This window comes from Rhipicephalus sanguineus, chromosome 7 (assembly GCF_013339695.2).
Source record: "Rhipicephalus sanguineus isolate Rsan-2018 chromosome 7, BIME_Rsan_1.4, whole genome shotgun sequence".
Lineage (NCBI taxonomy): Eukaryota > Metazoa > Arthropoda > Arachnida > Ixodida > Ixodidae > Rhipicephalus > Rhipicephalus sanguineus.
Window position 1 is genome coordinate 167,013,198 of NC_051182.1, and position 24,156 is coordinate 167,037,353.

The window sequence follows — 24,156 nt, forward strand, 5'->3', positions numbered from 1 at the left end:
AACGACCCAATTGCGATCGAGAAATTCGATCCGAATCGATCGCGATCGAAATCCCACATAAGCCACTTATCTCCCCTAAGCTACATTACGAGCTTTCACTTTCGAACGCAGTCGGCGTGCCAATCGCAACTGACCAGCTGTGTAGGGGTGTTGTTTAGGAGTAGGTCGTGTGGTGTTTTTTAGCATCATTTAGCCGTGGAGAGTCTGTGACCGTGTCCGTGTGATGTGTTGGACGAGTGAAAGTCGAAGGTCTTCACGGTCCGCCGTCTACTGCCGCCTGTGACAAAAACCTGGGCCGTGCTTTCCACGTACGCGCGACTCGCCGTGACATGTTAGGCATCCTTCGTGCGGCTTCCAAAGCCTCGGCGAAAACACCGCGCGATGACCAACCTACTACGAGCGCCGTTTAGGACTACGCTGACATCAATCATCCCGTGGTCGCACTGAGCTACGAGCCCGTTCCGATGACGCCACGGATTTGATCGCCGATCACTTGGCTTCCGTGTTTTCCCCCGTCATTCCCAAACCCGGTGTTTCAGCTCCGTGCCAAGATGGTGCAAAAGTACCAGTCTCCCGTGCGCGTCTACAAGTATCCGTTCGAGCTTGTAATGGCGGTAAGTGGTGTTGATCTATGGTTGCTTGTTTTGACCCTTTGTTTTAGCTGTCCGCTTGTGCTGCTCAGCGCTGCTCAGGGGTCTTCGTCTCGACCTATCGCTTTAGCTAACGAGATTACCAAGGAAGCGCTCGTTCGCCTTTGGGTAGGGGGGGGGGGGGGGGTGTTCCTGCGGCGAGTGAAAGGTGGTGGTCGTCTGGACATATCGCTGGTCTCTCGACTTTCGCTTTATCTGGCTTGGATATCACGACCATATTTCGGGCTAGATTTCGGCTCGCTCGCTCGCATAAGCGAAGACCACTGCTGGACTCTGGCCTATCTTAGCTGAGCCAAAATCGGTTCACGATCCGTGGCAGCCTTTCGATCACAATGCCGGCTTTCTCATTTCCTGCCTTGAAACCAGAAGCCGCCGCGTTTCGGTTTTGCGTTGTTTGTGCGCTCTCGTTTTTCGCAACGCCCTTTGCGAATGAAACAAACACAAGAAGAAAAAATCTCGGTTAATGCCTTGGGCAGGCCTTCGCCTTTTTCTTGTGTGTGTGTCGCGATTTCCTTTCCAGGTCGCGTAGTATACGTATCTCGAATGTACTTACAGATCGAGTGCGCGCTGTCAATTTACTGGTGTGTGTGTGTTTGTGTGAACTGCGTAGCTCGATCGTCGAGTTTCGTTGTGCTTAACTAAAGTTAATCGCGACAATTGAAGCTGGTGGTTACTAACGACGCGTTTTAGCGCTCAATGTGGTGGCAGCAGTTTTGGTTCGTCGATTTTTTTTTTTTTTTTTTTCTGTCATCGAAGATTTTGTGGTTTGTACTGCCGTCATCCAATGGACAAACACGGAACTCTTGCTAGATTGTTCGCGAACGCCTTTCTGTTTGCAATCGCAAACTTTTCCAGTCGAACTTGAGTGATAATAATGTTTGTTGTGGTTCCAAAGCCACGATATGATTATGAGAGACGCCGTAGTGGAGGGCTCGGGAAATTTCGGCCACCTGGGGTTCTGTAACGTGCCCCTAAATCTAAGTACACGGCCTCTAGCGTTTCTCCTCCTTTGAAGTGCGGCCGGCACGGCCGGGATTCAATCCCGCGACCTTCGGATAATTGAACAAGAGTGTACTAGTTTCTAGATCCCTCTAACCAAACAAGACAATCTCTTTTTTTTTTTCTCGTTATGATTGAAGTAGAAGCGCGTCTGTCGACCTACAGTTCCTCTCCCTAATCTATCTTTCATTAAAAAAAAAAAAGCGCCAGCGTAACGAAAGCATTAGTCAAACAAAAACATCGCGTAACATCGAAACATTCAATAGCTTTGTGTTTGTGCATGTGGACATAGTTGATGGAGTGATTTCTGACAGCGCAGTTTGTGACTTGGATCGCTCCACGGGAAGCTTGCCGCTACGTCAAGGCCGTAGCCAGTAATTCTTTCTTTTTTTTTCTTTAATAAAAAAGGGGGGGGGGGATTTGCTGAAGGCCTTGACTAGTTGAGGAAAACATCTATTTTTCAGCAGTTATATTCGGTAAAAATCACAGTATGTAAATTATGTGACTTGATATACTATTTTGTTAATAGTGTTGCGTTTATAGATTTGTGATTAATTTTCCTCAATCGAAGGTCGCAGGTTCGGTTCCTGCCGGCGGCAAGTTATCTTTTCGTCCACTTTACTTTCGTCACATTTATATCCCAGTTATTACAAGTAACATCCCCTATATTTTCCTTGGGATTATTGTCTGTTAGTTCTCATTAATATTGTGTCTAACAAAGAAAAACGAGCCCCCCCCCCCCCCCCCCCCCCCCCCCCCCCCCAGCTAGGGCCTGCGCTACGTAGAAGATAGGCGCTGCCGGCTGTCTGATACTGGCGACCGTACCCGTGAAACTGGTTCGACAGGGTCGACGAATGTGCGTTTAGGAACTCAACTTGCTCGATACTCCGATAGTGGACTTCGCATTTAAATGCCGGACCATGCCCCTTTTTTTCATGCACCTCACTACTGAGGCCACATGACATAGACACGAGGAAATGATGGAGTGTCGCGCGTTGCCGAATTTTGAACCGAAACTCGTTTCGTTCCGGTTCAGCGGAAAAGGTTCAGTTCCGGTTAAACTCAAAGGGAACGCAATAAGGGCTAAAACCGGTTTAAGTTCGTTTTGCATAATCTGAGATTAATCACATTGAAACAGCAAAAATTTATTTTGTATAAAGACTCAATGGTGCTACGGCACTGCGCAGGAATAATTTATGAAAGGCGCGTGTGCTTTCTTTAGAATCAGGTTTCTTTTGGATGGAGCTCCTTGGTTCACTTCCTATATATATATATATATATATATATATATATATATATATATATAGAGAGAGAGAGAGAGAGAGAGAGAGAGAGAGAGAGATGAAGAGGGCCGCAGATGACGTATCAGTATTGTTTTTTATTCGCGCTTCATTGGCTAACGTTAGTCGGAGCACCTCGTCTATTTTCATTTATTTATTGTGACAATGCACATCATGAAGACGTCAAAGAAGAAAGCTGGGCAAGTTGGTTTCGTTTACTTGATATTTTCGTAACGCTATGAAAACGAACGACACGAGGAAGGCCGTCCTGTCTTTGAAAGATGGAGCTGGCTTCAATAATTCATAATTTCTGCGGTTCTACGTGCCAAAACCACGATATGGTCATGAGGCACGCTGTATAGTGGAGGGCTCCGGAAATTTCGACCACCTAGTGATGCCTATATCGAAATGCAGCGGCCGCGGCCGGGATCGAACCAACACCTTTGTTGATCGAACCCGCGGCCTTGATGATCAGCAGCCGAGCACCGTAACGACTGTACCACCGGGGCGTACGTAAGATGGATGCTTTAAGCGATGAAAAATCATTTATTAGAGGGATACTAAAGAGAGAAACGATTTTTTCCTTATTAGTAAAATACCCTTTCACGATACCAAAAACGCCATGCATGCTGCGAGAAGGCGCCTGGTAAGCGAGCGGGTGGCGACGCCACCTTGAAGTTGCCGCACTAGTCGCCCTGACGTCATAGAATTTGACGGCGTCTACAGGTGCCTTGCGCAGTTCCTAATTGGTAAAAATGAAGTACATTGTCTTCTGAGGTAGCCAGAGACTTAACATACCAAGTTTCAGGTAATTTCGTGCAGCCAATGTGGCCAAAATACGAAAAAAAAAAAAACCTTCGAAATCCGTGGCGTCACCACCGGCGATTTCGGCGGGAAATTTAAGAGTGAGACTTTAAACAGTGCTTTTCACATCTATTAATAAACCTCTGGTGATGAAATTGACGACACTATAGAGTTTTAAGAGTATAAATTATCAGTCTAAACTAACTTATTGTTTCACTTTAGTGAAGCTTTAAATTGCGGCAGACCTGTTTACTTGCAAATGAGGCAACGCAGTTGAACGCCTGAATGCTCCGGAGGAAGTTGGCAGCCCGAACCATTTCTTTTCCTGTTTTTTTTTGTTTTTTTTTTTCGGTTTTGTTTCGGCAAAACACAGCGCACACGCATAGCGTTCCAGTTCGCTTTGTTTCTCTTTGTTTTCTTCCCTGCATCCCGTTGACACGTCAGTTTGAGCGCCCTGGGTGTCCACGTAAGAGTAGTTTTGTACACACCCTGTATGCTGTTGAGTTTTAGCGGGATAAATACTTCATGCATATTGAAACAGCGCAAAATGCGTAGGACGCAGAAAAACTTGACAACTGCGCTCGTGTTGTCAAGTCTTCGTTTCACTATCATCAACGCAAACCAACTAGCCCAACTCTTCCTTTTGCTGCAAATACTTCATAAACTGCACGATAAAAATGCTATTGAAAAGCTGCTCGCTTCTTATACATATAGCGCACACAAGAAAACAGGTCGCGCAAAGCTACTTTTCAAGTTCTTTTTATCTCTTATTTTAATTTGTTTTTGTTCTTCTGAATACTGTGTTACACGGAGACGAAAATGTAAGCGGCAAAGTTTGACGTTGTCGCCTGATGGTGCAGAGTTTCATTATACACAGTCACAGGCGGACGCAGGGTTCTCCAATGGGGGGGGGGCGGTCACCAAAACGCCCCCCCCCCCCCGGCCCCCCCACCCTTGGTCGAGACCCAAAGAAAACGAGCTCCGCAATGAGTGCAAAACTAATAATGAAGCGATGACGTCTTTCTCACAGCGGCCTTCCATTGGTCCCCCGGTTTCTGGGTAAAGGTGGGAAGCAAGCAGATTTTTGAAGCCAACATCAGGGGTCCTCGGCAGGGCCGTAGCCAGAAATTTTTTTCGGGGGGGAGGGGCGGGGGGATTCAACCATACTTTATGTATGTTCGTGCTTGCGGTTGTATATGTGCGTGTATATGTACGTAAGCAACATTGAACATTGGCTACGCCCCTGGTCCTCGGCCGCCATTATCGTCAAAAAGCACGCGTAGCCATAACCCTGCGCATTAAAAATGGCGTGAAAGGGTAGCACCACCAGCCCTTGTCTCGCCAAGCATCCAGTAGTAGCCGTGCACGTGCGCGCTCGTCTCGGTATCGTCGAAGGTCGCTCGTAGCGAGGAAAAGCGATGCTCTGGAAGGGTTCGCGAAGCGCCGTTTCCTGCTTCCTCCTCTTCGCCTTGTTTCTCTTTTGCGTCGCACGCTTCGGCCGAACCGATGACGGAGCAATGCGTTCGTTGTTGATCATCGTCTGCGCTCGAAATGACCGTACGTGCGCATCACAGCTGCGACGCAATAAGTGCATTCCCGTGCTTCGACGGGGATCCTTCGATGCGCCACGAGCCCTTCATTGTGTACGTTCGTACCAAATAAAGTATTATGGGTTTACCTGCTTACGTTAACTATTTTTGCGTGGTTAATAAGTTTTAACATATGGGGTTGAAACATGGAGGGTAACTAAGCAACTAGAGAAAAAATTGAGTACCGCGCAGCGTGCAATAGGACGTATGAAATGAAATGAGGAACATTCGGAGATCGGAGGACGGCAGAATGGGTCAGGGAACAAACAGGGCTAGCAGATATCCTAGTTGGCATATCAAGCAAAAGAAATGGACCTGGGCTGGCCACGTAATGCGTAGGACATACAACCGGTGGACAGTAAGAGCAACAGGATGGCTACCAAGGTCGCGGGATCGAATCCCGGCCGCGACGGCCGCATTTCGATGGCGGCGGAATGCTGGAGTCCAGTGTGCTTAGACTTGGGTGCACGAACCCAAGGCGGTCGAAATTTCCGGAGCCATCCACTGAGGCGTCTCCCATAATCATATAGTGGTTTTGGGACGTAAAACTCCAACAATTATTATTAGTATTATTAATTCTCACGGCCGGTGATAACACGCACTTTGCTTGACTCCGCGAGATCAGGGTAGTTTTGTCTCGTGTTATGCGAATATGTCGTTTTAAAACGATGTTCCTTCGCCAGAGCAGCGTCTATTATACATGATCACTCGCGGCCTATAAGTGAGCGACCGAAAAAATGTTAGAGGCGTTTTCACTTGGTTCAGTCGCGCTGGGTGTGTAGTACATGAATGAATTTTTAGTTTTCGAATGCATTTATACCACCTCTTAAACACACTGACGTTGCGAAGATATGGCAGGATAAAACACATAACAGCAGCTTGACTGTTCCCACCTCTCCGTGAACAACAGGCGGCAACGTGGCAGAATATTCATTGCACATACTTGTGTGACAAGATAAAAGAACGGCAGGAAGTGCAGGATGGAAGCTTGCGATGAAAATACCCGTAAACGGGGGGTGGGTGCTCGAGCCGACGTTTCGACAAGTGGACTTGTCTACTGTTCCAGCCTTGAAGAAGACAAGTCCACTTGTCGAAACGTCGGCTCGAGCACCCACCCCCTGTTTACGGGTATTTTCAGGATAAAAGAAAGAAAGACATACGTGAAGCAAGAACAGAAACGTCACAACTTTGAAACGGCAAGGAAGTACGCTTCAAGAGACACATAAGTTTACACACACAAAAATATTTTGTTTTCAGACACAAAGCGTATGTTTTCGTCACATAGTTTGTATTTTTTAGTGTTGAGGGAAAACAGTACTCAAAAAAGAAGAAAAAAGAGTACTTTAACTCTTTTTTGCGAGTCCGGTCTTGCCACGTATATGACGTGGACTCCATTTTGTAGATCACTTTACCCTCACCGAAATGATTAATAGATACTCTTTTTTTCTTAGACTGTAGGCAAGTGTTTGAAGGCCGTAATTAGCGCGTGAGCGCGGAGCTGCCAGTGTTCAGTGTATCGATTTTCTCTTTTAAGTTCGTTTCTGAATGCTCATTCGGCTGCAGCGACGCCCAGTGGGTGTAAAAGGTCATGAATATTCCCGGGGGTGTTTTGAATACGCCCAGCCGGCGGCGCTCGCACGATCATTTGGATGCACTTAACTCTCGTGTCCTGCGGACGTTCCTCAATTGTTTGCCAGCGAGGGACATTATGGGGACATGCGGCTTACATTGTAGTGTCGGGACCTGTTGCATATAGTGTTTGCTAACTATAATGTTCCGTTCGCTGCAGATGTGTTGCAGACACAACGGTGCATGCGCGCCTACGTGTGTACGCACGCATAAATGTACAAGCGGCACCCCTCATTACTGCCAGGCGCATAAGCGTGCGTTCATGGGGAGCAGGAGGGGGGGGGCGCCCCCCTCCCCCAATCACGTAAAAGACGGGGGGGGGGGGGGGGGCAGTTATGCCCCATGTCTTTATACAGTCAGTTTGCCTTCCACCTTTCCAACCCCAGAAAATCAGAGACCAAAGGCGGGCCGTTGTCAGGCGCACGTCATCGCGTCCTTTTCATTTTTGCATCCTTTGCAAAACTTATTTTCTTCTTGGGCTCGACCTCACTGATCCGAAGATCACGGGATCGAATCCCGGCCGCGGCGGCCCCATTTCTATGGAGGCGGAATGCCAGAGGTCCGTGTGCGCCAGAAATTTTTTTTCGGTTGGGGGGCTTCAGTCATACTTTATGTATGTTCGTGTGTGCGTTTATGTGTGTGCATGTATATATAGGCAGGCAAAATTGAAAACAAATTTTTTTTTTGGGGGGGGGGAGGGAGAGGGGGTAGAAGTCCCCCACCCCCACCCCCCTGGCTACGCCAGTGAAAGATCCCCGGGTGGTGGAAATTTTCGGAATCCTCCACTACGGCTTCTTTCATAAAAATGTCGCGGTTTTGGGACATAAACCCCCAACAATTATTATATCTTTCGGGCTCGACCAACGTAAAGGGGAGGGTGAGCCGCGGTGAGACTTGGCCCTCCCTGATAGAGAACCCTGCGCCCGCCCAACGGAAGTTCCTAAGTTGCGCAAAAAAAAAAAAAAAAAAAAGAGCGCTAAGTAGAGTGTACGCATGAGCTGCAGACATGATAGTCCCGATATGTAATTTGAACATGTAAGAAAACGCGAAAACATAATTATCTCACAAATAAATTTGTGAATGATGTGTTTAATACGTCGAGCCGTCGTCGTGGGTGCACTTCCGACGTCCCGCGAACGTTCATCCCGCAGGATAGCGTGGGGCAAAAGGTCAAGATGCAATATCCTTTCTAGACGTCCTTGATAGGATATCCGCCGGATGTCACCAAAACGTTGCACGGGTATTGTTTCACGATCCGGGCCACCTACGAGTGAGTTATTTCAGGGGGATATATAGGGCCGCGACGTCGGCGTAGCCAGTATTTTATGTCCCGCGGGGGAAGTGGGGGGAGGCCGGCCGTTCACCCTTATATGTGTGTCTTTATGTTATACGCATGCGATGCAATGCACACAATGACAGAAGTTAAGGGAAAGATTAAAGCTTGAAGAGTTGAACAATTCGTGCACACGGGCTGTTGCTGGAGCCGACGTTTCGACAAACGGACTTGCCTTCAAGACAAATCTGCACGTCGAAACGTCGGCTCCAGCAACACACCGTGTGCACGAATTTTTCATCATTGCACGCAATGGGTGTATCTGGGGGTGGGGAGCCGTACTGCCTCCACCTTTGCTGCGACATCACGGAAATGTCTGTGACGTCATGTCATCACGTTATGAATTGCTGAGTGGCGCCACTACAATTTGCTCCGTTTCTTTAATCCTTCTAAAATTAAATCGGGGTACGTGGTATACGTAGCAAATCTGAATAAGAGTCGGCCGATATCATTGTAGCGGTCCGAGTTTTCCACTGCGTCGCGCACGCTCTTCCTGAAAGACAGCGGGTGCTACAGCAGGCAGCTTTCGGCGGCCGCACGTTGCAACGAAGACGATATACCCGACTGTAAACTACGGAATTTACACATACACATCGGCAGGAAAACGTGCACACAGCGGTTGAGAAAACCAGAACGAGAGCGTCTCGGTTAAAACGTGTATGACGGGAAAAAGGCACAATGGGCCAAGTCCGCGTAGGCGTGATCACTGTCGCGTGATCACTGTCGCGTGATTCAGTATCCTACACTCTAAGAAAAAAATCGAATACTTAGGGAGTGTTTCTGCCACACAACTATAATCGTTTTCTTTATTGAAAACCCGGCTCTCGCCACTTGCCTACCAATAATGCTATGTCACGCTGGTTGCGCGCACGCCGCTCGTGACCGGGAAATGCCGGGGCCGCTTTGTCACGGGCCGAACTGGCACAGGCAAAATAGTGATACCTATGCAACACCGGGACCATTGGCTTAATGGGGGGGGGGGGGGGGGGGCGTATACACCCCCCTTAGGGGGGGTGTATACGCCCCCCCCCCCCCCCAAGGTATTTGCCAATTTTGCATGTTTATATATACGCGCCCATACAAACGCACGCGAGAACATACATAAAGGATGGTTGACACTCCCCCCTGAAGGAAATTTCTGGCCACGCCCCTGACCAGGCAAAACTTTCACTTTCATTCACTCCTCGAGCCACGTGACTACGTGACTAGGTCGTGCTCTCCCGCATGCGACGGCTGCCGGAAGTCTTGCTATCGCGCTGTTTGTGATATGGAAACACGCTTCGCCGAACGTATGCGATCGCGTGTTGGGCCGACTTTCTTTCGTAGAGAAAAGGCGAAGGGCACGGATTCACGGAGAAATGTGCTTGCCAAGGTTTCATTGCGTGATGTTTTGCCGTCTCCTGGTTGTTTCCGACCTCTGCGATCCAAAATACCACCTTCACTTTTTCTGCTGTTATGTAGACGTACTACGCGTGCGCGGCTGCTATCAACCGGGACGCCTTTTTGCGGTTTCCAAGGTGGACACCTCTGGCTGACATTTCCGGTTCAACGCATGGCCGGCTGCACTTTCGTGATCGCCGTGCGTAAGGGCGCGCCCAGTATCGATCGACGCGCGCGTGACCGTCGTAGTCGCGCTGTGCCTTTCCCGCAAAGGCGACGCTGTCGGAAAGCAGAGTCGACGTTAGCGTACCGGGGTTTATTGGCCTATACTTCGGGTGTCGCCCCAAAGGGGTGCTCATCTAATGCCGTATAGCCTTGAGTGGCGCTGGCTGAATAAAGGGGGTGCCCACCCCCTCCCTAATCATCTAAGGGGAGGCGCCAATTCTGCCCCATACCTTCACTTAGTTGTACCTTTCACGTCATTTATTAATGTGCAGGGTCGTGGCTGCGCATGCTTCTTGACGATAGTGGCAATCAAGGAGCCCCGATGTTGCTTCAGAGAACTGTCATAGCCTCCTCTATACTAAAGTATAGAGGAGGCTATGGAACTGTTTACTTCCCACCTTTATCCCGGAAAGCCGGGGACCAATGGCAGGCCATTGTGAGGAGCACGCTATCACTTCATGTGGAGCTCGTTTTCTATTGGACTCGATCAACGGGGGGCGGGGGCTTTGGCTTTTTAAAGGAAACGGTGCTATAGCTACAGGAAATTTATGCATCACACTGCATGCGACTCACACGCCAAGTACATTAATAAACATAACCAGTTCTGTTTTTCTTCTCATGCAACAAGAGCAGCTGGGGAGAATGTCAAACGCGATTGTCATACTAGTCTGTGTGGGTGCTGTGTGATTGCTTTTGCCTGTTGTATGTATACCTCTACACCTCCGAGCTTGTTGCGACCTCCCGCGGTGCAGTCTGTATTCTCACTTATTGTACATCTATGCTACATCGTGTACAGAGGCCTTGTTTATGCACCCCATCACTCATCCCATTTGACTTCCTGAAGTTGTGCCACTCCTAATGTTATAGTATTTCGTTTAATTCCTCTGCTATGTGAACAGTTGTAGCTATCAACGTTGTAAGTTGCCCACATCTTTTCTATTCTTGTCTCATTTTCTCACACAATGGGCAGCAATCAGAAGCATTTGGTCAAGCCAGCAAGCACGAGCTCGCGCCAGGGGCAGTGCTGCTGAGGCACAGGCCACCTTTCACTGCAATAATCTTTGTGCAGTATGCAGTGGCTGGTAGACCCACAAATGCTCATGTTTGAAGGGCTAAACAGTGTTGCTGCCGCAGGTAGACACAAGTAGCCAAAGGAAGGGGGTGTGCACATATCTGTTGCACTTACTGCAAGTGTCCTTTATCTGTCTGGCTGTCTCTGGGTGTGGTGCTCTTCGGATGCATTGTGTTGTTATCTTTACGATAACTGAAATAACGCTTATCTCCATGTGCAGTATTGCATGCACAGGGGCAGTTGCACCGGTAATGACATCTGCACTGTGCTCAACAAGCAAAAAGCAGGCTGGCATAGATCTTGTGGCAAAATTTCCTCCTTCGTCTGGTGCATTGCCTGTTAAGCACACGAGCTGGTAGGAGAGGCTGCTTAAAGAGGAGGATAGTGGAGTTGTACAGTGGAGTAGGACTCTTGCAAACGCTAACGATAAAGCACCAGCTTTTTAACTGTGCCTGGTTCTTCCACAACTTCACTGATACAGGAAGTGGCAACCATTCTGTTGGCAACTTTGGACATTTGCACCAAACAGCTCAACTGAAAGTTAATTTTAAAATCCATTTCCAACCAATCCATTTCCTCAAGTGGATGATTTCTATTACCCACACCCTGGGCTTGCTTTCATGATGCTGGCATGTGAACAGCGGCATTGTTCCCAACAACTCTTCAACTGTCATTCCAAAGTGCACATTTCTATAAGAAACAATGTTTGGATTGTGTACCAGTCTAAAGGTACCAGCTGTAATGAACTTTCATAGAATGCAGTTTTCTTTGTTTCATCTGTCACAAAAAGCTGGGAATGAATTTGTTGTAGCTTAGTTCATTGTATCAATATGCGCGTGCGACAGGCATCTCTGAAGACATTCACCAGTTATTATGATTTTTGCCTAGCGTCCATTCCAGAATTTGTGACAGTACAGGCATTGTATAGAAGTATGACAGCTCTGCCTTGTCTGTGTAACATTGTTCATGTGACTTTCCTGTACGTACTCATGCAGCAGCTGTGACAAGATTTGTCGCTGAAGATTTATCCACAAATCTGTCTTCCAGCCAGTACATAATGTTTCGGGGTGTGCAGTTAATGCATTTAACACGCTTACCCAGGCAACTGTTGGCAACCTTGAATGTGGCTAGAGGGGCTCTTTCATCTATTTGTTTGGTTAACCCTGTGCAAAAAAATAAATAAATAGAACCTTGTAATTAAAAAGCAATCATGTCCTAAACACAACCATACTAGCAAACTAACTAGATTATCTGTCTGCTTTAAAGGGGTACTGACACCTTTTTTCCAAGGCGAGTTTACTCTGCCATACCAATCTCCTGTACACAAGAGATGGCTCTGAACAAGTGTGAAGCTCAGGAAATGCTGATATGATATTTTATTTTGACATTAAAGTCAATTTTTCCATGGCGCACCTACCGACATCGACACTAGCTTGACGTCAGGCTACAGTACTAATTCTGGTGACTTCACGCAGCAGTCTGGCTAGTTGTGATGACGTCAGGTACCAAAACTTCCAAGATGGTCGCACGTGCGTCACCAAAACATTCAAAATGGCTGCTTGTGCGTCACCAACGGAGCCACGGTGCGGAGTGGCCGTGGAAACGTCACTATATATTGTGCGAGCACGTGACAAGAAGCTCATACCGTGTTGTGAGGTCAGGGTACAGTAAGAACCAAAAACTAGCTTTTAAAAAGATACTGTAATTACTTTTTCAGGGTGCACTCGCGCTTAGCGCTACCTTTTCTGGGCTCTTGAGGGCTTGGCCTTTCATATGATGCAAAGAATGGATGACTGAAAATTTACGTGTCAGTACCCCTTTAAGGATCGCTGTACTCCCTTTCATACATGCTGTGGAAGCTAGCGAGACTTCTTGCAGTAGTTGCGTTTGGATCAAGAAAGAGTTCAATGATTTGACCACCCGCAATGTGATTTTTTTCATTTCTTTGTGCCTTAGAAATTAACGAACCCAGTTATATATATGGTTGTCAATAGGTTGTTATGGATCGCTTAGTGTCTCATTGTTTTTGTATCGTGGCCTCTGCAATTAGTTCCGGTAGCGCACCGGAGCCGGTCATGGAGGGCACATTTACAACGACTAAATCCAAGCGCAATACGTTGGACTTACACATTTTGCTGACTGAACTTCTTGCATAGCTTCCACGACATTGCACCTGATGTATGAAATGGAGCATAGTTCACTGGAAAGTTGTTAGCATGGCTGGCTTGTTCTTATGGTAGGTGAGTGCTTCACATCAAGCATGGCATAGTTCAGCTTAGTGCAAAATTGTTGCAACCCTGGAAGCAGCAGCTGCATTCCAATGGAGTCATAATGCAAAATATTTTAGTGTACCATGTATTAGGTGCATGCTAAACAACCCCGGGTTGTCCAAATAAATCTGTAGCCTTAAGTTGACCCTCATAACTTGTGTGGTTTCAAGAGGGTCATTGAGGTGTGTAAGTTGCTGTCAACTTCTTCATGACATTTTTTTTCTTTGCATGGTGAGATTGCATTGCTTCAAGAACCGACACCTTCTGCGCAGGCTTACGAGCGGCGCTTCCCAACATGCCCGATGATTCCAGTGTTTTTGGGCAGCACACGGTCTCGGAGTACAAGAGTGAAGATGGCGCAGAGCACGTTATCGAACGCCGGTGCCGCCTCAACGTTGATGCACCATATCTATTGAAGAAGGTTGGGAAACTGCTTGCACTACGCAACCTCTTTCTTGTGGAGTCGAGCTTTATTCTAATCTCAATGAAGCATAAAATCTTTGTTAGCGGACAGGCTCCAAACGTATTCTTGTAAGCTTAGGCTGTGACTAGTGAAAGTGATGCCATCTCTAATGCTGGTCAAGCAAATTCCTTATTTCTATGCACCACTGTACACTCTAATTCACAAGCTCACTGGTATGCACTCAAAAGAGGCACATGTTGCATATCATGTGCCAGAGGAAGTGCTTAGAAACTGGAAAGTTAATCTCAAGAAAAAATTTGGCTGCACTTAACAGTGACTGTACTTATCAGTGAAGCATACACTGCATAATACTACACTACACTACCCCACTTGGCATCATGCAGAAGCTCCTGTATCTGCTGCTTTACAAGTGTAGGGCTGCAACCATGCAGGTTATGTGTAAGCATTGCAGGCAGCATGGCAGTACATGCTTGCTGATTAAAGGTTTTTGCTTCTTGAATAGAATAATTATTCCAGCTGGTGAAAAGGTGGGCTCAAAATGAGGCACTTGTCTAGGGATTGTGATAGGTTCCTTTTATTTGAATGTCTTTCCAGTGCACAATGCCATCTGCTGTTAAAGGGAATGCATGAGTGTACAGAACATGTGAACTTCTTTCATTTGATGGGTATAAATATGTATATATTATGTATGCACATATTAGATATATGAAGTTTAAAAGTGTTTCTTGTCTTTGTGATAGTACTGTTTGACATTAAGGGCTTTAAGTCCTTAAGTTCCGATTATATTATGAAAAATTGTTCCAATATTGCCAAATTTTTTTGACGTGAAATGCTTCACTAACAGGTTCAAAACAGAAAAAACTTGCAAAAATGTTTTACGCCTTATATAAACGCTTTATTCATCATATTTTGTGCCGTCATATAATACCCAGGCCCGTAGCCAGGAGGCTTTTTAGGGGGGGTCCACTTGCTGAGGGCCTTAAAAAAAAACACATATTTTCATTATTTTTGGTGAAACACCCCCCTCCACCAGAATTTCGGAAGGGGGGGGGGCTATACCCCTCCCCCCTGGCTGTGAGCCTGGTAATATCCCATACCTGGGGAATTTGATGGGTATTCCGAAAGAAGTTTCTGCAACTCTAGAAAGTATGGGTTCCATTTGACTTCCGGTGGACAAAATGTACTATTCCTTGATAGTTCAATACAAACTAGGTGAGGCTACCATCTTTGTGGTAGCGTTCAAAGCACGGCACTGTGCCATGTTCGTTTATAATGCGTGGGAGACGCAAGGCGTGCATTTCGCCGGTTCGTGTGCAGACCCTCATTCAATAAAAGCGCCAATCACGGAAACCTTGCTGCCGTCCATGTCTTGAATAGGAAAACACCATTTGACGAGCTGGGCTTGTCAAAAGCCTCTTGAAACATTGCTGAAGAGCCATGATGAGCACAGCTCGTCATAAGCAACAAAGTGACAATTTCTCATGACGAGCTCAGCTTGTCATAAGCAGTTAAGGGGTTAAAGGAGAATGTTAATCGTTGTCTGAAGTGTATGTGGGGGCAGGTACCTTTTTGTCTGGCTTATGTCATAAGCATTTAGTCCCCACCTTGTCAAGGAAATAAAGACATTGAATTGAATTGAAATGATGAATCATTGACTTCACTTCACGTGGTGGGGCATCTCAGGCATACAATAGATGTGTCTTCCATTTAATTTTTTTTATTATGCAAGTGCGCAGTGCCCAAGGCCGAAATATCTATATCTGGCTTTTTTCCCCCTTGGCTTTCTCTTACAGATCATAGGAGTGGACTTTGTGTACTTTATACAAAAGAACTCCCTAGATCGGCGGCAGCGAATACTTAAAATTGAAGCTTACAACGAGAGCTTTTCGGCACGAGTTGGCATCAAAGAAAACTGCACTTATTCGGTGAGTGTGGCTGCCGGTTCTTTTTTGAGCTTGTAGTGAGGACAGGTATGCGTATATTCTTTCTTTTTGTTTGTTTGTTTCTCGTCCATTCCAGACTGTGTTTCAGGTAAACAACTGTCTTTTTCTGCTCTGCACTTGCATCTACTAGTGCTCTTATGCGAGACCTTTTTGTTCATTTAGTTGCAATACCAGTACTGGAAATGATACGTGGGCTGATTAATTTAACCATGAATAGAACAGATGCATGGCAAAGGTATCCTTATCATAGCTTGTGTATGTGTGAAATCTGAATTGCACATTACACAAGACGCGCTATGGCTCCTTTTATAATCGCAAAAAAATTTTATTAAGAGATACAGAATGAGTAGGGAAGTACAGCGGCACACAATTTCTGTTTCCTGTTTCTCACTTTTTGTATATTTTCTCAACGATAACTGATTCACAAAGATAACTGGTTATTTTTATTTTACAGGAATTTTGGTTGTGGCATAGATAATTTGTATAAAAGTAAAAAGTTTACTGGTTTTCTGAGCAGAGTATTTACAGAGCACAAAGGAACAGTAATTCAACCTGTGAGGAAGGGGAGTCTTTCAAATAGACCAACAGAAGTTTGTTTATGGACTTTGATAAATTTATCCCTTATTTTATTATTCCTTTTTTTTTTCACAGACTGCATACGCTGTTCTTCTGCAAAGCACCATGCCTGTATTGTGGACAGCAATGTTGCACGAGCATTATCATTGTAGCAGTAAAAAAATTATGCTCAAAGGCTAATTTCTAACAGAAATAATATATAAACACTGGCGGATCTTTCAGTTTATAATTCGTTCAGAACACATAGGTTCATTCTTAGTAGTAGTTGTACACATGCCAGTGAACTTCAGACATTAAAAGAAGATGCAAAGGAATGGAATGTCTTAACATTAAATATTTCAGAAAATTTTACTGAACCATTGTGGCCAAAATAGCAGGAAGATTATGAAATTAGTGACACATTGACATTCACGGCTGTGGTCGTCGCGATAGTCAAACATGAAACTTTGACATTCATTTCCTCCACTAAATATTAACCTATGATGGTGCACTTAATGATAGTAGAGTTCTGAATGGATAATTTATCTGTCTATACTGATTGAATGCCTCAGTTTAGTGTTCCTCCAACAGGTGAACAGTGTTTTCAAGCTGTCACAATCTCCTTTTTGATCAGCGTGTATTTGGGACTAACATTGTGTGGCACATACTGTGACCATACCACTGTGTATGTTGGTGCTACTTCTTTTGTCCTGCACTTTTGTGAAGTGCATGCTGTTCTTGTTCTTGATGAACAGGTGCACCCAGAGAACCCGGACTGGACCTGCTTTGAGCAGAGTGCCTCTCTCGATGTCAAGTCCTTCTTTGGGTTTGAGAGTGCGGTTGAGAAGCTGGCCATGAAGCAGTACTCCCACAACATCTCCAAGGTATCCTACATTCCAAACTACTTGTAGGGTATTTAGCCCCAGAGAGCACGTGTAGGGTGCTTTACGCAAATGGCTGAAGGCCAAGTGTCAGTGTGTAACACATTGCCTGTTTTGGGCTCACATAAACAACCATGTGTTTAGTATAGGCTAAACCCTCATGTAATATGTGGGTGCAGCGTGAGCCTACAGATAATCTCAATTTTGTTGAATCCTCATGCACCAGGCATCACCTCTTTGGAGTCTTCGCAGTATTGATGTCTAGAGACCGGATTTTAGGCAAATACCTATTTCGTTTCTTGCGCTCCTGTCGCACCACTTTGATATATGAGCATGAATTAGAGGTTGAGAAGGGCTTTTATAGTGTTTTTATAGTGCCTATAAATGCCTATTTTTGGTGTTCGTGCCTAAATGCTTACAAATGCCTATAAATGTGTATTTTCAAGATTGGCATTTACATTAAAGGGGTACTGACAACTTTTTTTGAAGGCGAGTTTACTCTGCCATACAAATCTCCTGTATGCAGAGACGCCTCTGAGCAAGTGTGAAGCTCAGCAAATGCTGATAAGATATTTTAATTTGGTAACAAAGTCAATTTTTCCATGGCGCACCTACTGACATCGTCACTAACTTGACGTCAGGCTACAGTACAAATTCTGGTGACTTCACGCAGCAGTCTGGCTAGTTGTGATGACGTTAGGTACCAAAACTTCTAAGATGGCCACTTGTGCGTCACCAACGGAGCCACGGTGTGGAGCAGCCATGGAAACGTCACTATATATTGTGCGAGCACGTGACGAGAAGCTCATACCGTGTTGTGACGTCAGGGTACAGTAGGAACCCAAAACTAGCTTTTAAAAACATACTGTTATTACATCGCCAGGACGCACTCGCCCTTAGCATTACCTTTTCTAGGCTCTTGAGGGCTCGACCTTTCATTTGACGCAAAAAAACGACAACTGAAAATATTCGTGTCAGAACTGCTTTAACATTATTAACGCCATCTTAAGCAGGCGACACACATAATGCACCTGTCGATGTGGTGTGCCTGTGTTACATATGCATGTACACCCAGTGGCAAAAGTTCATGGGATATGGGCACCATTGCAAGTGCAAATTTCTACTCTGTTGGTGCACGACGCTTCTAACCTAGCAGGTTAGCTGCATAGGTCGTAGCAACCACAACAGGCTGGAACATTTCATTGGAGGCTGTGTTCCCAGGCAAAGTGGAAATATAGCTTTCTTGAAAAATTCGCATCCCGCAATCTTTTGCTGCAGGGTGTACAGTGCTCAGCAGTATAATAAGCATGATACCGGGCTCCCAAGGAGGCCTAAGCTTTTTGCACCACCAGTACGCAAGCACTTGGACTCCGAGCTTATGCATTACAGTGCGCAGTGAAAGAGCCTTTGTATTGCACTGTCAGTGTACTTTGCCCCCTGTTGGCCAGCACTCCCTGCAGCTCAAAAACTACTGCCAGTTGGTGCGTTTCAGTTGCTGAGCACATGTATTAGTACATTACGCTTTCACAATACCAAAAGCACTACCCTTTCCACAAGCAGTTTGGTAAGCGATAAAACGTGCAAAGTCACAATCAGGTGGTGATGGCACCTTTAATTTCCCTCACCACCACGCTGTGACGACAGAGATTTTGACAGCATCTGCTAGGGTCTAGATGATCCTTAATTGGCAGAAATTAAATGACGTTGTCCTCTAAGGGATCCAGAGACTTGACGCGCCAAGTTTCAGGAAATATTGTTGAGCCAATGTGTTGAAATACGAAAAAAGACAGAAATTCATGACATCACGCTGACATTGATTAGCGGAGGTTTCGGCACGAAATTTAAAAGTGAAACTTTTATCTTTATTTTCCATTCACGTAATGAAACAGAGATGGTGAGACTAAGGAAAGTAGAGATTTGAAATAATTTATCAATCTAAATAGGTTCATTGTTTCACTTTCGTGTCTCTTTAAAAAGGGGAAGCTGTAAAAGGGGGAGTTCAGCTTTCAAATGTTGCCTCATTGTTGTTACCTCTCCTGCTGTGTATCTGGGCTTGGACGAGCATGTCAAATTGCTGGTATAGTTTCCCGATCCACAATACCTCAAACAGTAATGCTGTTTATTTGGTTATGTGCAGGGAAAAGAGATCATTGAGTACTACATCAATGAGCTCTTGAAGGAGAACATCACGTACATTCCTCCGTTCGAAGACAAGCCCGGCACCGAAGGCAGCGGCGATGTCAAGGCTCCTGCCCTGCGCGAAAGCATGCGCAAAAAGTCACTCGGTGAGAAGGTCACTTCGCCGTCGGGAGCCTCCGAGTCCCTCGCTGCACAAGGTCAGACTGACACAGCACATGTTTATCCCACATCTTGTTTGGTGCATTGCTTTAGTAAAAGTTGGTTTCTCAGAAGGCACACAGGATATGCTTTGCCAGTACAGCAGTTACTCTGTGCACAATTGTTGTAGAGATATTTTCACTCTATGTGTATAGATATTTTCACTCAAGATGTGTGTCCCCTCTTGTGATTTTTCTGGATTTACGCCGCTGTATGGCTCAATCAATCAATCTCGTGTTTCCTTCTTTCTTACCAGATGCAAACTTCAAGCTGGAGTCTGAGTACATTGAGCGGTGCTTGGGTTCGCTCACTCCGTACCAGGAATCCTGTCTGGTCATGCTCAAGAAGTGGATCACTGAAGCGCACCAAGGAAAAGTATGCACCGTTCATTTCAAACAAAACTACGGTGCTGGCGTGCAGCTGAAGTTTGATGCATTCTGAATGTAGACATCAGGAAGGGGCACATTACAAACACGGAAGAACAGAGTTGGCGCATACTGCATTCACGAAACTGTCAGTCCACTAATTGCACCTTTGTTTCTTTTTGTATTCGTTTCCAACCATTGGCGGTCAATGAATGACAAGATAAAAGCTGCAATGAGGCAGCTCACCCCCCCCCCCCTGCTTTGCATTGTAGCAGTGAGTCGAGCAGTCATCACACATTACAAAACATGTCATTGCAAAAAAATTGATTGCACAATGAAAACTTAAGAAAGGGCGAACAAAGTCCCACACATGACAGGCACTTATATGTTGTATGTGACTTTGTTTGTCCTTGTCTTAAATTTGTGCTGCTGTTTTATGGATCATGTGCACCCACTTAGCCCATCAGTACCTCTTGAACAACGCAGGAGGTTTTTCCATAAAGCAACGAGCAAATATAACAATGGCAAATGAAAAACAATGCAAATGTTGTGCACCATTATGTTATGTACAGTGCTCATCGATTGAAATGTGACATCAAAACTTTTAGCATAACGGCTGGTGTGCATGGTTGCTACAAATCTGGGTGCTAAAGGTAATGCTGGCTCTGATGTAAGTGTTTGAGTCAAAATGCATGTGTTGCCTTTCTTATTTATCTGTATTGAAAAGGGGGGGAGGGGGGGGGGACAGCATTTGATGCTTCCTGCACATTTTGAAATGCAGCTACAGCGGTAAAGTTGAGTTCATAGTCCCAAGTGTTCACAAAGAAGGGTGTTTATTCTGAGTCACTATGCACAACACAAACAAGACTGAAGTTCAGGTGAAGATGGAGTCTTGAATCGATGAGAAATCATTGAACAGGTAGTGTCACTGGAGCCAATGTTTCGACAAGTTTCGTACCTGCTCTCTATCCTCTCTCTGTATGCACGAGCCAGCAACGCTGATTTTTCAGATACAGTAAAAGCTCCGGACCTCGCAAATTAGGAAAATCGAAGAATGCCGATGTGTTCTCTGATCCGAGAAAGCATATGCATTGTTTAATGGCATCAAGCTCTCATTAATTTGGTTACATTTGGACGCAAGCCCGCTAATTCGGCGATCCTCAGAGGCAGCGAGTGTGAAGCGCCGCAAATGTGTGATGCAAAGGAACCAAAATGGTGTTAGCAGACAACTGAAACGGCCGCGGGCCTTCAGAAAGGCATGGTCACCATCCACAGTCGTGTTGTTGGCGACCAAGGCTTCAGCATTTGCAGCAAACGTCTCTTGCTTTCATTCTTACTTGGTTGGTGCACTGTCACATTGTGAAAGAAGTCGCAAATGGTGAAAATTGTGGCTTTTACACTAATCTATGGAAAATAAGTTCTGGATTTATACATTCATCAAGAAAATGAAAATGCATTCATGTAATAGAAATTTGTTGTTTATTTTCATAATGCTTTCGATATCTGCATTCTGCAGTGCAGATTTCTGCTTGCGGGGTTGGTGCTCACATTGTTGTGGTTTTGTGTTCCAGGTGCCAAGCGACCAGATGCTGGTGAGATTCCTTCAGGCTCAGGACTTCAACCTGGAGAAAGCTCGCGAGATGCTTTGCCAGTCCCTGGTGTGGCGCAAGAAGTACCAGGTGGACCGCATCCTCAGCACCTACGACCTCCCAACTGTGGTGCGCGAGTATTTCCCGGGCGGCTGGCATCATCACGACAAGGACGGCCGCCCCATGTACATCCTCCGCCTGGGGCAGGTGCGTCCTCCAACTCTTCCTCTTCGTTTCGTAAGGGCTTTGGAAAGTTGTATTGGTGTAAGGTTTTGTAAGGAGTGTGAAGGTGTTTTTAGGGTGTAAGGTTTATAACGGTTGTAAGAGTGCTTTATAAGGAGTATGAGGGTTTTGCAAAGGTGTGATGGTGTAAGAGTGTTTTGTAAGGGTGCAAGGTTTTGCAAGGGGTATAAGATTGTTTTGTTAGGGTGTGAAGGTATTGCACAGGTGTTAAGGTGTAAGGTTTTGAAAGGGGTGTAAGAGTGTTTTGTAGCGGTGTAAGGGTTTTGCAAAGGTGTAAGATTTTGTAAGGGTGTTTTGTAAGGCCTAAGGGTGCAAGGCTGGATTTGAACACTTCCAACAACATGGGCGCCAACTACCAGCTGATTTTATTAGACAATAGAACACACATTTATGTGTGTACTGCCTTCCTGGTGAATGTAATAGCTATGACCCGAAAGTCAGCAATATTTACACATGATCAACTCTGCCAGAGAGAGCCGTTTAAGTACATCGTTCTTTTTATTGAATGCACAGAATGCCATGCTGATGCACTTATCACCTTTAAAAATGATATAAAGGGGCCTCTATAACTTCTCTTTTTGTTTTGTCTATGCCTCTCTGCTGAACTCATGTCCTGCAAAAAGTGGGAAGCAGCTGCAACCCTTGCAAAGTGTTGCCTTTAACCCCACAAAGCCCACCTACAGAAATGGCTGTAGAAAAAATGAGACCTAATTTATTGGCTCTTGGGACACAAAGAAAAGGTGCGCGTAAGTAACGCCCACTGTGTCGAATATGATACGTGCGAGGTTGCCGCACTGCTGTAGTCTGGGGCTACTGCACATCCCTAAAATTATGCCTCATGATCAGGAAAGGTGCGAGAAAAAAAGACTTCACAATGAATTTGGGAAAATATATGTCATGTTTACCTTTTCTGGAGTAGAATGATCAAGGTGAAACACCATCACATACAGTGCTGGAGGCTGCCATATTCCAAACTGATGTAGCAGCGCTCTGTGGTGGGAACCAGAAGCAGCGAGATTGGAAAACTCTCTTAAATATTTCCTAAGCACCATAAAACCAGATTTTATGCTTTCAGTTTTGGTTTGTAGCAGCAGGTGTATCTTGAAATTTGGGGTTGACCCCAAAACGTCCAGCTTCTGTTCCCATATTTAATTAACTGTTAGTTCTGTACTGTCATGCTCTATCGTTAAAGTTTGGATTGCCCGCTTCTTTGCACATAGGTTGACATGAAGGGCTTCATCAAGTCCATCGGCGAGCAGGGTCTGGTTAAACTCACGCTCCACCTCTGCGAGGAAGGCCTCAAGCGCACGGAGGAGGCCACCCACAAGGCGGGCAAGCCCATAAGCGCCTGGACCTGCTTGCTCGACCTCGAGGGACTCAACATGCGCCACCTGTGGCGTCCCGGCATGCGAGCCCTGCTCCACATCATTGAGATGGTGGAGTCCAACTACCCGGAGACCATGGGCCGCTGCCTGGTGGTGCGAGCTCCGCGGGTGTTCCCAATCCTCTGGGCCCTGGTGGGAACCTTCATCAACGACAACACGCGCTCCAAGTTCACCTTCTTCGCCGACACCGGACCCACCGCTCCTCCGGGGCTGGCTGAGTTCGTTGACCCATCTTACCTGCCTGACTTCCTGGGTGGCCCTTGTCAGGTGAGGGAACGGTAACAACATCGACGAGCCCCAATTTGCCTTGCTTTTATGCAACGACTACACTTGCATGATTGGTGACGACAAAAATATGTACTTGTTACTGTTCTGAACAATAGGTAGGACCCATAGTAACATTTAGCGCAACAAAATAACCCACGGAAGCCGACAAGGCTCTCAACTGACCAACCTCAACTGGTCAATCTTTGGATGTAACAGCCAGGAAGTGAAATGTAAGAAATGTGAAGCTAGTTACACATGACCCTATGAAAATTAAACAGGACTAGAGTTTCGGAGCATAAGAGGCAGGGAAACATCATAAACAGTAACGTAGTATTGGCAAAAACTCTCCTTAAAGCACAGTGAAGAATCGGCCTCTGCTGCATAAAAATGACATTGCCTTGTGTGCAGACATCGATCCCTGACGGAGGGCTCATCCCGAAGACGTTCTACATGTCGGAGGAGGACTACGAACGAGAGAAGGCTGATGGCATGCACCTCTTTGATGACACCATGTACCACTCGGTCAGCCTGGCACGAGGACAGGTTCACGAGGTATGTGTCTTTTCTTTTACTCATTGCGAGCATTTGTTCCTTTATTTCACTTTTTTCACGAGTGTCAGAGTTAATTGCATAGTATATGATTGCTGCAGTGGTACAGTAGTTACAGTGCTTGGCTGCTTACCCGGTCACGGATTCTATGGCGGCCGCGGCTGTCGCATTTCGATGGAGGTGAAATGCTAGATGCCCGTATACTTAGATTTAAGTGCACGTTAAAGAACACCAGATGGTCGAAGTTTCCAGAGCCTTTCAACGGCATGCCTCATAATCATATCGTGGTTTTAGCATGTAAAACTCCAGATATTATTTTTAAGTTGCATATTTGTAATAGAACATTGGTGGAGTGCTTGCTCTCCCAAATCTGTGAGGAATCCTTGC

At 45.8% G+C, this 24,156-nt stretch overlaps 1 protein-coding gene across 1 annotated transcript in view; it reads left to right on the forward strand.

The window, feature by feature from the left end:
- The first annotated feature begins 148 nt into the window (after positions 1 to 148).
- LOC119400514 (SEC14-like protein 1) overlaps positions 149 to 24,156 on the forward strand; it is a 34,228-nt gene continuing 10,220 nt past the window's right edge. The window contains 10 exon segments of the mRNA XM_037667573.2: positions 149 to 614; positions 13,504 to 13,555; positions 13,558 to 13,652; positions 15,449 to 15,580; positions 16,909 to 17,037; positions 19,172 to 19,370; positions 19,628 to 19,746; positions 21,308 to 21,532; positions 22,789 to 23,220; positions 23,629 to 23,772. Coding sequence (XP_037523501.1) covers positions 552 to 614; positions 13,504 to 13,555; positions 13,558 to 13,652; positions 15,449 to 15,580; positions 16,909 to 17,037; positions 19,172 to 19,370; positions 19,628 to 19,746; positions 21,308 to 21,532; positions 22,789 to 23,220; positions 23,629 to 23,772 — 1,590 coding nt within the window. The 5' untranslated portion in view covers positions 149 to 551.